General features: G+C 38.4%; 1 protein-coding gene across 2 annotated transcripts in view; it reads right to left on the bottom strand.

The window, feature by feature from the left end:
• The window catches only part of LOC137625950 (glycosyltransferase 25 family member), a 103,090-nt gene that overhangs the window by 64,901 nt on the left and 24,105 nt on the right, over positions 1-14,084 (bottom strand). For both annotated transcript variants that reach the window (XM_068357009.1, XM_068357010.1), the window contains exons 3-4: positions 9,673-9,834; positions 9,221-9,447 (exon numbers count right to left, since the gene is read on the bottom strand). In XM_068357009.1, the coding sequence (XP_068213110.1) occupies positions 9,221-9,447; positions 9,673-9,834 (389 nt within the window). The remainder of the gene's footprint in view (positions 1-9,220; positions 9,448-9,672; positions 9,835-14,084) is intronic.

The following is a 14,084-nucleotide window of genomic DNA, read 5'->3' as shown; positions in this document are numbered from 1 at the left end:
CTAGAAACGTTTTACCTTCTTCCCCTATAGCGACTAGGGAGAAGAGTAAAGAACGAGAACAACGTTTCCCGCTTGAACGAAACGTTTATTCTCCTCTCTCTCCCTCCGTCTCTATCTCTCTCTCTCTCTCTTGACTTAGAACCTGAGAGATGAGCCCAATTATATATCGTTAAAACATATTATTTGTTAAAGGAAAACAACTGAAAGGTTTCCCAAATAAAAAGTTCCTTTATTAGAATTAAAACCATTTAAGCTAAGAAAGAATGAACGAAACGCTAGAATCGGTTTACTCTTACTGCAACGTGAAACCGTGAAATACTCTCTCTCTATCGTAACGATAGAGCGCATGTTGAACGTTCTGAACGTCAACAACTGCGGAGACTAAACTAAACGTTAGTTCATCTTTGAAAACAGTACGAGACTATCAAAGAAATTCTTTCAAAAACATTAAAATTAAAAATAGCATAAATTCTTAAAAGGAAATACGATATGACGGGCTCAATGTTAATTAACTTCGGTTCCAAGTAAGGACCGCCTACTATTAGGAAAGGTCGCATATAAACAAACATAAAAATTAATTTTTATAAGTTTATAATAAATGGAAAGTTAATCGAAGAGGCCTACAAATGGCGGAGAGATATAAAATAAATCTATAACTTTGTTAAGCAAAATTACCAAAAACCTAAACACACTTCCGTCTAAGGGAAGGGTCGGTCATTAAAAAGTGAAAGAGAGTCTATACTCTCTTCGTCACCAACACTTCCGTCTAAGGGAAGGGTCGGCCATTTAAAAGTGAAAGAGAGTCCATACTCTCTTCGTCACCATAATTAATCTATCCAAAACAAGTTCAAGTTTTGAAATGAAGATAAAACCCCTGCATAGCGAAAGCTCAAAACTGGAATAGTGTACTTCACCAAAAAGTTGTGAAAACAAATCCAGTTAGGGACGGCATATTAGTAGGTCTTGCCGGTGGCACGACAGAGGAAAAATTGAGTTCTTGTTGACAAGAAGTACTTGAGTACCTGCTCACAGATGGCGCTGTTGTGTACACCCCCACCTGTATAGCGATCGCTGGCGTATCCCGACCTTAGATTTCTGTCGGGCAACAGAGTTGACAGCTACATGATCATCGGGTAAGATTAATATTGAAAAATTCCACTAAGTTCTCTCGACTCTAAATTACACCACTACAGTAATCCCTCGGCTACTGCTGGTCTTACATTCAGACCCAGTGATAGCTAAAAAAAACTGCTAAGTAGATATGGAAATATATGGTACAGTATATTTTATTCATTATTTTTACAACTTTTCATATTTTTTTTTATTAACTTTAAGAAATGCAGCTTTTATAAGCATAAAAATTATCTAAAAATAATCAAAATACATACAACTTATCTGCCCTTAGTACCCCACGAAATGGACTTACATATACTTATAAATCCTCAATGTACTCGGGGAGCAATTGGTGAACTACGATACAGCTGTATTGATTTACATGGCACATACTTCTGTATCGAACACTATGAATCTGTTCAAGGTTGGCTGTCATTTTGAGTTATCAAAGGGAAAATAAATTAAGAGGATTTTACGGCAGTACCCTGTATCCCTCATGAGATCATCAAATCTAAAAGAACCTTGCAGAGAATCTATAAGGCTCTCATGTTTGCACAGGTTACTGATGACATCTGCTGCTTGGACTGAGATGAAGAACGATCTCAGTCACTTCTCTCTCTCTGTCATCTTTTTTATTTGTCTTACCAATTCCTTGTCTACTTTTATTATCACATTTATTTCTAATATTCTTTCCCTTTTACAGTACGTGTATACAGTATTCAATGAGAGCTTTCATATATCTTGAACCTATAGAATTCTAACCCCAATGAAAAAAATGTTTAGGATTAAATATGTAATAAAGGCTACTATTCTGCAGGGCTTTATTAAAATATACATACGATCATATTAAATAGTAATCAGGCACACACAAGACATGTGTTGTGCACAGTTCTTATGACTAACATTCACAGATATTCACTGATTGTACTAGAGCCAAAGATGAATTGCATGCATACAGCAAAAAAAGATAAAATATAAAAATTATACAGCACAGCACACATATATATGACTGAAGCACTTAAATTATGAACACAGAAGATTTTAGCACCAACATTATCACACGCTTACTATATCCATGATGACAGTCAGAGAAGTGAAAAGAAAATAAAATAATTTTCAACTTCATGAGGTTATACAGTACCCTCATCTAACACTTGCATAATATTTGACAAAACTGTGATGTTTTCTTTTTTTTATTTTCAAAATACAGTATTTCACATCAAAGATGTATATCATCAATTATAGCAGAACTATAATATGCAATGATAAAATAATGCCCAGATAAAATTAAACTCCAATAAATTAGGAATCTAAAATAAAGACTGTTGTATGATACTGAATACCAATGTTATAACTGATATTTGATACTCGCATGACACATTACTGTCATAGAGTACAGAATAAATTGACCCTTTATGTCAAGCAGCATGCACACATACATACATATATCCAGCAGATACACACATATATATCGCACATCTGTACTGGCACAAAATCTCACACCAGCAATTGTACCATACTACAACACTTGGTCAAGGCATATCAAACTAATGTTTCAAGACATGAAACTATAGATTGCCAGCTAAAACTTAATACCAGAATCATTAATACACCCACCATATACAAATCTTTTACACAAAAACTCAGACCACATACCTGCACACTCTATACAGAAATTCATGTCAGCTTCTTTCCCACAAAACCACATGCTATCAAGGTAGTCAGTCACAGCTTCATAACATAAACTACACACAACAGCTCCCACTAAAAGCAGATTTTGAGACTCTATTCTCCTAAGGCTTAAGGGGTCAACTGCAAATGAAAACACAACTGGATAACTTAAAAAGCTACGTCTGTGGAACGTTAAAACTGCTGACAATAGAGCCGTCTTGTCAAGCATGCAAGAAAGTGAAAATGTTATCATATATAGATTTGAAAAAATATTAATAGGAAAATAAGCCAAACAAAAACTTCAATGAACATTAAAAATAAGATTTCAACAATACTGTACCTGTACTTTACTCCTGATATTTATAAATCAAACAATTTCTTTTGGTGCACAATCATAAAGAAGTGCAATTCACATGTTAATGACAAAAATAAGCTATAAAACAATAAACGATATATAGTAAAATAGGCAAAAAAAAGAGAGGATACTAGGCAAAATAGTGTTCTAGATGGGAACATAATTACAGTACAGTACTGCCATAAAAAGCAATACGGGTGTATCTTGCTTACCATAAAACACCAATACTACTGGCATGTCTGTCAAGAAATACTATACCTAAAACATAAGCAAGTGTATTTTATAAGATATTCTATTAATGTTTTATTGCTTCATTATTACTTCTCAATAGACAACTCTAATTTGTGTACTGTTCTATCAAATTAACAATACTATTATGAGAATTTCAAAAATATAAGGTCTATATTCATAAACAGAATTACCGAGTTACTTTTGCCCTCACTTTTTTCTTATCTAACTTTTAATAAAGGATGTTCTTGACCATCATTGCAGAAGAATATTGGATTGGGTTATAAAAATAAGGTAAAGGCCAAGCACTTCGATTCAACAGGTCCTTCAGTGCTGCTAAAACTCTAGTAAAAGTATGAGAAACTTAAAATTAATTAAAAGCAATGTTAATGAATCTCTGTTACATATAAATAGACCAAAAGTCCTATGAAAAGAATTCCATCAATCTGCTTGCTTTCAGGGAGAGGGGGGGGGGGAAATTGAGTTCAAGGGGACAAGGGTCAGGACAATGCTCTGGAGACCAACCATATACTGTACAATACCACCAAAGACCAGGGAGTGCCAGGTAATGGCTGCTGATGAATCAGCAGGTAGACCTATAGGCTCCACAAAACATCCCATCCCTAACTCATAAGGATGGCGAGATTGCAGACATCTGAATATATTGAATTTGGGAGGGCTCTAACTCCTGTATAAAAGATCAAAAGACATGAATACTTTCCACAGGCTGCCATAACCCTATTAACTGTTTGCTATTTACTTTACTGTTCATTGTTCTTTCTTCATAGTCTGTATTTAAGACAACATTTAATAATTCCACTCACAAGGTAATCATACTTACACATAAGATTAAAAGTAATTTTTAACTTTCCTAGCAATACAAACCTGAGTCTTTTAAAATAAGGAATGTCTTTAGTGAAAATGGAGAGCAATTCAAATTTTTAACAAGGTACATTAGTTAACAGCAGGTAATAAGCACGAGTGTGTAACTCTGTCCACCCTCCTGTCAAAGACTTCTCACTTTTGACATTCAGCTTGGCACTGGGAGGGGTTTTCGAGATGGGAGGTATAACTTCCTTGGTTTGTATAACTAGGAAAAATACCAGTTAATTTTATATGTTATTTGTTCCTATACATATATAAACCTTTTGTCATTTAGAATAGGGAGACTTATTTTTGGGTAGGAAGTCTCCCTAAAGCTGAACTAGAAAAACCAGTCCCTAGAAGCGGAAATGACCCCAGCAACCTACCGTCAGGCCATCACAGGGATGAACAGGCTGAGAGGGCCTGACCAGTGCTTGGTTGGTATCTGGTCAATAAAGAATCTTTTCCCTGGAAGACGAAATGTAGTCTGCAATATGGCCGATGGAACGTATTCACTCCACCATCTTGAAACAAGTCACCATAGACACGATGCAACCTGTCCAGCAAGGAAGCTGTGGAGACTACATAACTATAGGGCTTCCAACATAAGACTAAAAACAAGAGTTGACCGACATATGGGTATACTACCTTAGGAAGACTGAAGGTTGTTGGCATATCCAAACTTCTTCCAGGTCTAAGTGGGAATAATACCCAACTTCGTGAGCTCTACATCAGGATGATATCTTGACTCCCTTAAAGGTCAAAGCATATGCACTAAAATGTCGCATGAAATTAAAGAGAGACCGTGTTATGACAGATCTTCCTCGGTTCTGTCAGTGGTAAAGAAGAGACGCGGACAAGAAGCTATAACTAGATTAGTAACCCTGGACAAATGATGCCTCACCTTCCCTGGTAGTCCAAGGGTAGCTCTCTAGAAGTGCTGACAGATCAGGTATCATCTGCTAGTGGCCACCTGGGAGCAACCAGGGTCATCCTAAGGCATGGCATGTCAACATCAATTGATCAACTGGCAAACATGTTAAATGTAGGGAAGTTAATGTCCAGAAGATCCCATGGGTGTTGGAAGATCCTTAAACAATTCCCATGACTCTCAGATAGGGAAAAAAACTTTGGGAACTTTCTGTTAGCCATGTAATGATCAGGAAAGTTCCCGATGATTTCCACGGGGCAAGAAGCCTCTCCACTATGCAAGGATGTAAGTACCAATCCAAGCTTACAACTTGCCACTTGCAACCAAGTGTGTCTGCTAGTACTTTCATCTGTGAGAAATGTACCTGGCTGACAGTTTACGGAGCTGGTACACAGCCTAGATGTTTATCTCCTTGGTCAACTTCTAAAATGGGGTTAAGAACAAGACCAAGCCCCCTTACTTCTTGAAATGGTCTTATAATACGTTGTTGTTGTAACAACACTATTAAAAGAGTCTTTAAACGTTCTTTGAATGCTTGCAGTTAGAACGCTACTTGTATTTCCATGGAAGGATAGCTCCCAAGCTCATTTCACACAGGCCAAAAGAAAATTAACCCGGCCCTGCACCTGTCCCATCTGCAGGGCAACCCTGGTCATGGCCCGGTGGGGCTGTGCATGGGGCCATGGTAGCTGATTGGAAACCACCTACAGTCATCATTGTTTTGCCAAGAGCAGAATTTGCGATTACAACTGCCCTTCCAGGCTTCTACTTTTTCTGGATAAGGATGGAAGAGTCAATTCTCTAACTTACTAACTTCTTCCTCGGTGTCTACATGCAGTGATTCACTATAAAATAATAGACCTGAATGACCACTGCCAACGAAGCTCCTTCCAAGGGAACATCATCGATCATTCCAACAGGAACCTAACACTGGAGGACACAATCACAAGGGAAGTGCCAGGTACACATAAACATGGGGAATGGTTCTAAAGCTACTCACAGGAGGTGGGCACTGGGACGTATGTACATACAGGTTTACAGACCCCATAGACTTCGACAGTCTACTCCCACAGAGGTAGATAGAGCACTGCGGGATCACTACTGAGGTTACTGGTACTGGTGCCCGTCAGCATTGGCTGGCACTACGGACACTAGAGCAAAGGAGCCTTTGCTACCCGCTCCCCCAAAGACATATAGAGCCTATCTGCAGTATACATACCGGAACTTCCAGCCAATGTTGTAAAGTACCGACCATTTCGCATTACACAATCATTAAAAATCTCCTTGATGTAAATGCAAGTTCTCCCTGGTCCTGAAGCATACAACCAGGACTAATCCAGGAGCATATACCTAGAAACTTTTGCTACAGCAGACTCAATTAGGAACGCAAAGTGCTAAACAGTCTCTTTGGCAATTCACAGGCTTCCTAAGAATATCACCGGTAAAGACTTGTCCTTCTCGCTCATCAACATAAATGCCAACCAACAGGAAGTCATGATCTACACTCAGTTAGATGAGGATAACTGTAAAAAGAGAATACACTTACTAAGTCGTGATTGGATCTGTCGCCAGTTTATAATAGACCAAAGCAGTGTCCAATATACACTTCCACTCCTGCTTCGGTCCATTATTATACACGAAGCCGATATCACTATCCATATTTAAAAGTATCAGAAAAACATTAAACAACCCTGGATAGAATGCAACAGTACATCTGTACTAGTTGCAGCCAGAGGTCAAAAGTGAAGTCTTTATCCAAGCTCACCATCTATCGTTAACTACCTCATTAACAATTTCAACGGCCATTAATAGATATTCCCTATTCTAAAAGACGAAAGGCTTGTGTAATCGTAGGAGCAAATGATTTACTTGCATATTCAGTTAGGTTTGACCTACCACAGTTGGGGTCATTGTAGAAAACTCTCAAAATATAATTCAATATTGCACATATTACATGAATAGTACTGTAACATTTCCTCGCCCTAATTATAACCCACATCATACAATAGATCAAGGAGGTCCCAAAGTTGTTCTTCTAGATATTAAAGAAAATAAAATGTGAAATAAATTCAAGTAGTAGTAACTCTGCTCAGTGAAAATGTAAAGTTGTGACGTAACCAATTTCCAAAGGCTACAGCAAAAATTATGCAGGACTTGTCAAATGCATCTGAGATTAAAGAAAATATCGTACTATAAAAATGAGCATATTCAACAGTGAATTTCATTAAATCAGTCTAACACAAAATTGGTACTTAAAATTAATATTTGAATAACAAATTTTTCTTTGCATGCATTCACTAACACTGAATTGATCATTATATTAATCACACAGAACATATTATCCCATATATATTTATAATATATATATGTGTATATATATATATGCTGCATACAGTACTACAAATCTTAAAACTAACAGGGGAAGTACAGTAGTGACTTATAACCAAGAAAAATAAATTCATAATAATACTTTGTATTGTGACACCTGCACAAAGAGAGATTGGATTATTCTGAAATAAATCGACAGACCGTTTCTTGAACAAACTATACAAAGAACTACAGCTTAACTGATCTTCTCAGCAGAAAATATATTCAAAATACAGTCAGGAACATAGATGCCACAACGCAAACCTAATCCAATTTAAAAAAAAAAAAAAATATACCTAAAATCAACACAAGCGTTATTGAACAAAATTCACTGGCATATCACACTTCAGAACCTAAGAAATTGAACTTGCGATTACCAAAGAAACACGTACTGTACTTAAAGGTAAGTCTGAACATAAAAATGGCAATAAAAATTCTAGGCACAGCCTATTGTTCCGAGGCTACAACTACTTTTGTACTTTTTTCTCAAAACACTAAACTTATCAATATGTCCTCTTAACCCTGATAATGGAAGTACAGTACTTCAATATTGTGTATTCCTACATGCAGTTTAGTACAGTAATAGTATACAATGTACAGCATGAAACAATTAAAAATTGGAATTACACAATATATTATACACTTTTCAAAGCTGTTTCGTAAAACTACACAACTCAGTCCCTTGACAGGATAAGGAGTTACAGCGAAAGAGCTGAGATTCTAAACTAATGTACTATATATATATGACATAGGTTAACCATCTTCAAAGAAAGCACATTTTACATTCCCACAATAGCTTACGAGGAACTAGCAAGTTGTACCTGCTCCATTCATATCAAGTCCAGTGAACTGGTACCAGAAAAGAATATCCATTCTAAAAGCAATGTGTATCAGGTTATTTTATGAAATTTCAGTTTATTAACAAATTTAAAACCCTGTGCACAATGCACCCGTAGGAAAACAGAAGATACTCTTTGCATAATTGATGCATTTGGCAAATTTTTCCAAAGATTTTTTTTGTATTCACTTGTAACAAAGAAAGGTATTTTGAGTCACAGCTATAGGGAGATTTTCTCATCAAATACTTCATGTAGCTTGGGAAATAATAGGCATCAAAGTCTTGAAGGTTATCAAACCACATCGAAAAATCCAGTAAAACAAAAATTACTTTAAAAAAACCCTAAAAATTCAAATCTATGAACCTCTGCAATCTTAACATCTCTATAATATAAAATTATGCATTATTAATAATGTAACTCTAGATATGATCTTGGTAGAAAAAGGCATAGTATTGAATAATTTATCAAAGAAAAAAAAGTATTATCTGCTGTGCTTTGGACCTTTTCTGGTATGGCGTGTTAAATCTGGGTTTCCCCAAGATTCTCAGACCGATGCTTACACATTATTCTGAAAATATCCCGTGATATAAAGCACAAGCATAAAGTAACAATAACAACAAACCCCCATTTCTGTTGGATTTACACTAAAATAGAGATCTGCTGTTACAGTAATTACAGTATATTTTGTCCAAATCATTGCGCAACTATTATTACTGCACTCAGGACATACATCTCTAAAAACATTAAATCTACCTCTGTAACAATCAACAGCTCTGGTAAAAACACCTAACATACACATTTGCAAAAATAAACAACAGGCCATCTCCGTCTTAATAATATACTAATGCTTACAATTCATCCTTGCTGAGGCCACTCAATCCCAAATCTAATTCCAATCCTTTACCATCTAGGTTGGGCTCTACGGATGCTGGTGGTTCATCGTCTTCATTGATGATGGGTGATATTTCAGTGTCGCTTATGTAGCCGACTTCGCCTGTGTAATGAGTGGGGTACACCAGAAGTGGGGAAGCTGAAAAAGCCTTTAAATTCCGGTTAGGGAAATTTGCTTTCCAGTCGGCCTGAAAAAAAAAAAGTACAGTAGAAATTGCTGAATTTATATCTTTGCCATCAAAGTCATTACTTTATGGGCTTTTGCACTCATTCTTCAAGGTTCAGTAATCTAACTATACTGTATATATAAATATGTTCTAGAGTAACACACTAATTCAATGTGAAAAAAAAAATAATAAAAATGAATGGACGTTCACTGGACTGAAATTGTATTAGTAAAGAAAGGTCCTTACCTCTGGATGTTTATCAAACATAATTGGTAGATATTCATCTACTGGTATAATCTTCTTAAGAGGCTGGGCATCAAGAAGTTTTTGGGCACCTTCCAGAGTGATGACATAACATAAAGTCCAATAAGAGTAGTCCACGTAAACTAAGGCTTCGGCTCCTTCAACCTAAAATATAAAGAATCAATTAGAGTCGAGAAATTAGATCAAAAGATATATGCTTGGGTATACAGGTCATTTGAATGATATTGTGAGCCATCTAACTTAATAGAGATTGAAACACAAGGTATGATATTGTTACTTTTAGGTTTAAATGATGTAATAGGAATAAAAGTACAGTAAATACAAATATAAATCGGAATAAAAGTACAGTAAATACAAATATAAATCGGAATAAAAGTACAGTAAATACAAATATAATTCTATCCTGAGAGGGTTCTTTAAAGTTAAAGATTTAGCAAATGCTTCAAACTTCTACACGAAAAATGTGAGCATATTATAATTGATAGGGTTGCAACAAAACAACATACGGTCTCATTGATGACACCATGCATGTAGTTTGTGAAAATTTTGATAACAAATATGATATTTTGATTATAAAATAAATTTTTGAATATACTTACCCGGTGAATATATAATAGTTGACGTCTCCGACGGCTCGACAGATTCCAAAAACTCGCGAGCGATTGCCGTGAAGGTTGCGGGTGTGACCACCAGCGCCGACTATCGGCCAGATACCGCATATACTTGTCAACATCTCCAGTTCTTCTCAGTCCCCTAGGTCTCTATCGGGGAGGAAGGGAGGGCCTTTAATTTATATATTCACCGGGTAAGTATATTCAAAAATTTATTTTATAATCAAAATATCATTTTTAAATATTAAACTTAGCCGGTGAATATATAATAGCTGATTCACACCCATGGTGGTGGGTAGAGACCAGTATTAATACAATAAAGGCGTATACAGTATGCTCAAGAGTTTTTGACAACTATTCAAAAAACAGACTTAAGTATAGGTACCTGGTGAGGAAGCAGACTGATTATTACTCTGCCTCATTAGTCCGCTATCCTCACGAAGCCCAGCGATCCTCTTAGGATGCTGAAAGACTCCCAGGATCTGCTATAACCAGGGTGAACACCCCTATAACAGGACCTCATCAATACCCTTAATCTGGGCGCTCTCAAGAAACAATATTTTGACCACCCGCCAAATCAAAAAGATTGCGAAAGACTTCTTAGTCTCCCGTACAACCCAAAATAAGATTAAAAATTTCAAGAGTAGATTAAAAGGATATTGGGATTAAGGGAATGTAGTGGTAGAGCCTTCACCCACTACTGCACTCGCTGCTACGAATGGTCCCAGTGTGTAGCAGTCCTCATAAAGAGTCTGGACATCTTTCAAGTAATATGAAGCGAAAACCGACTTGCCTCTCCAAAAGGTCGCGTCCATAATACTTTTAATGGGTCTATTTTGCTTAAACGCTACAGAAGTAGCTATCGCTCTAACTTCATGAGCCTTGACTTTAAGTAAATTATGATCCTTCTCACTTAATTGAGAGTGTGCCTCCCGAATCAAAAGTCTAATAAAATAAGACCACGCATTCTTAGACATGGGCAAAGAGGGCTTTTTAACGGAGCACCATAAAGCCTCTGAACAACCTCGTCGCGGTTTAGTTCTGGATAAACAAAATTTAAGAGCTCTAACGGGGCACAGCACTCTTTCAACTTCATTCCCCACAATCTCAGAAAGACTGGGGATATCAAATGATTTAGGCCAAGGACGAGACGGAAGTTCATTTTTGGCCAAAAAAAAACCAAGTTGAAGAGCGCATACTGCTTTATTAGCGGAGAAGCCGATGTTCTTGCTAAAAGCATGTATCTCACTAACCCTTTTAGCCGAAGCCAAGCTCACCAAAAAAAAGTGTCTTGAGGGTAAGATCCTTCAGGGAGGCTGAATTTAATGGTTCAAACCTGTCTGACATAAGGAACTGTAGGACCACGTCCAAGTTCCAAGCACGAGTCGAAATATGACGCTCCTTGGAAGTCTCGAAAGACTTAAGCAGGTCTTGGAGATCTTTGTTATTAGAAAGATCCAAACCCTTATGCCTGAAAACAGAAGCTAACATGCTTCTGTAGCCTTTAATGGTGGATGCAGAGAGGGAGAGACCGTTTCTCAGATAAGGCAGAAAATCCGCAATCTGCGCTACAGAGGCACTTGGAAGAGGAAATAGAGGAGGACTTGCACCAGTCTCTAAATACCTCCCATTTCGACTGATAGATCCTGATGGTAGAGGATCTTCTAGCCCTCGCGATCGCTCTAGCTGCCTCCTTCGAAAACCCTCGAGCTCAAGAGAGTCTTTCGATAGTCTGAAGGCAGTTAGACGAAGCGTGGGGAGGCTTTGATGAAATCTCTTTACGTGAGGCTGTCGCAAGAGATCCATCTGTAACGGCAGATTTCTTGGAACGTCTACCAGCCATAAAAGTACCTCTGTGAACCACTCTCTCGCGAGCCAGAGTGGAGCAACCAATGTCAACCTGGTCCCTTCGTGAGAGGTGAACTTCTGCAGCACCTTGTTTAGGATCTTGAAAGGTGGAAAGGCATAAACGTCCAGGTGAGACCAGTCCAGCAGGAAAGCGTCTATGTGGGCTGCCTCTGGATCTGGAACTGGAAAGCAGTAAGTCAAGAGCCTCTTTGTCAGTGAAGTCGCAAAAAGATCTATGGTGGGTTGACCCCATGTCATCCATAGCTTCTCGCACACAGTCTTATGCAACGTCCACTCCATGGAGATGACTTGTCCTCTTCTGCTGAGGCAGTCCGCCAAGACATTCATTTTCCCTTGCACAAATCTCGCCAAAGGAGAGATGTTACTTGCCTTAAATGGAGTCCCTTCTGATCCGTGGATCAAAGACCCGAGCATTCCAGACAGTCCAGTGGAGCTCCCTAACCCAAATCCGATGCATCTGAATACAACACATGGTTTGGGTTCTTGATCGCAAGAGAAAGACCTTCTCGAAGTCTGATGTTGCTGTCCCACCAAGTCAGACATGTCTAGACTGAGTTGGAGATTGGGAAAGAGATACTCTCTAAGCCCTTCTCCTTGTTCCAAAGGTTTAGGTGAAATTGGAGATGGCATAGGTTGAGTCTCCCCAGAGAGATAAACTACTCCAGCGATGAAAGAGTTCCCACGAGGCTAGTTCAAACTCTTACAGAGCAACTGTTTTTCTCTTGCAAGTGAAGGACTTTTAACAGAGCTTGTTCCATTCTTGTGGGAGACGAAAAGGCCCGAAAAATCAGACACTGTATCTCCATTCCCAAATAAAGAATAGTCTGGGATGGGGTACTGTAAGTTACGACTTCTCTACGTTCACTATGAGACCTAGCTCCTTGGTTAGGTCTAATGTCCATTAGAGGCTCTCCAGACAGCGATATAATGACGACGCCCTGATTAGCCAGTCGTCAAAATAAAGGGAGGCTCTGAATCCTCAAAAAATGTAGAAAGCTTGCTACATTTTGCAAGAGCCTTGTAAAAACAAGAGGAGCAGGAATGAGGCCGAAGTACAGTGCTCGAAATTGGTACATTACTTTCCCGTCCACAAACCTCAGATGTTGTTGAAAGTTTGGATGAATCGGGATGTGGAAGTATGCATCCTGAAGGTCGAGAGAGACCATCCAGTCGCCTTCCCTTACTGCTGCTAAGACAGATTTGGTAGTCTTCATCGTGAGGTTTGTCTTGACAATGAACACATTGAGCGCACTTACATCTTAAGTACTCCTGCAGTGAACGTGGCTGCCAGATCATTGGAGCCATCCCTGATAGCCTTGTTCCTGCAGTGAACGTGGCTGTCAGATCATTGGAGCCATCCCTGATAGCCTTGTTCATGCATGACATAATTGTACAGCAATACATTGACAGCTGGAGAGACCTTCTGACTTAAGGCTCCCAGGGACCAATCCAACAAATAAAAACTTCAAACGCTCGAAAAAACTCCTAACAGGAGATGGTCTAGCTCTGAAGCCGACCATAAAATCTTGGAGCGTCTCATGGCTAGACGACGAGGAGAGTCCACAAGGCTTAAGAAGTCTCCCTGGGCAGAGGCAGGTACTCTCAAGCCGAGAACTTCTCCTCGAGCTTCTCCTGTGTCACACCAGATGCCCGAGCGAGAAGCTAATAAAGAAGGAGGAAAAGCAAAAGCAGACTTTCCTAAACTTCTCCTGGATTCCAACCAGTCTCCCAGGGAGAGCATGGCCCTCTTGGAAGAACAAGAGAGAACTGACTTCGTAAAAGCAGGCGTCGAAGAAAGTCTAGGACAAAATTTCACTAAAGAAATTCATAATTACAATACAAGGGATTGTTGGACCACCCTAGGTTACTCCTCTTCTGAATGACTCCCCAAAGGTACATTAGTTGAAAGGGGGT

Source organism: Palaemon carinicauda, chromosome 33 (genome assembly GCF_036898095.1).
Source record: "Palaemon carinicauda isolate YSFRI2023 chromosome 33, ASM3689809v2, whole genome shotgun sequence".
NCBI classification, from domain to species: domain Eukaryota; kingdom Metazoa; phylum Arthropoda; class Malacostraca; order Decapoda; family Palaemonidae; genus Palaemon; species Palaemon carinicauda.
The sequence above is the reverse complement of the archived record's forward strand: the minus strand, read 5'-3'. Positions and strand labels throughout refer to the sequence as shown.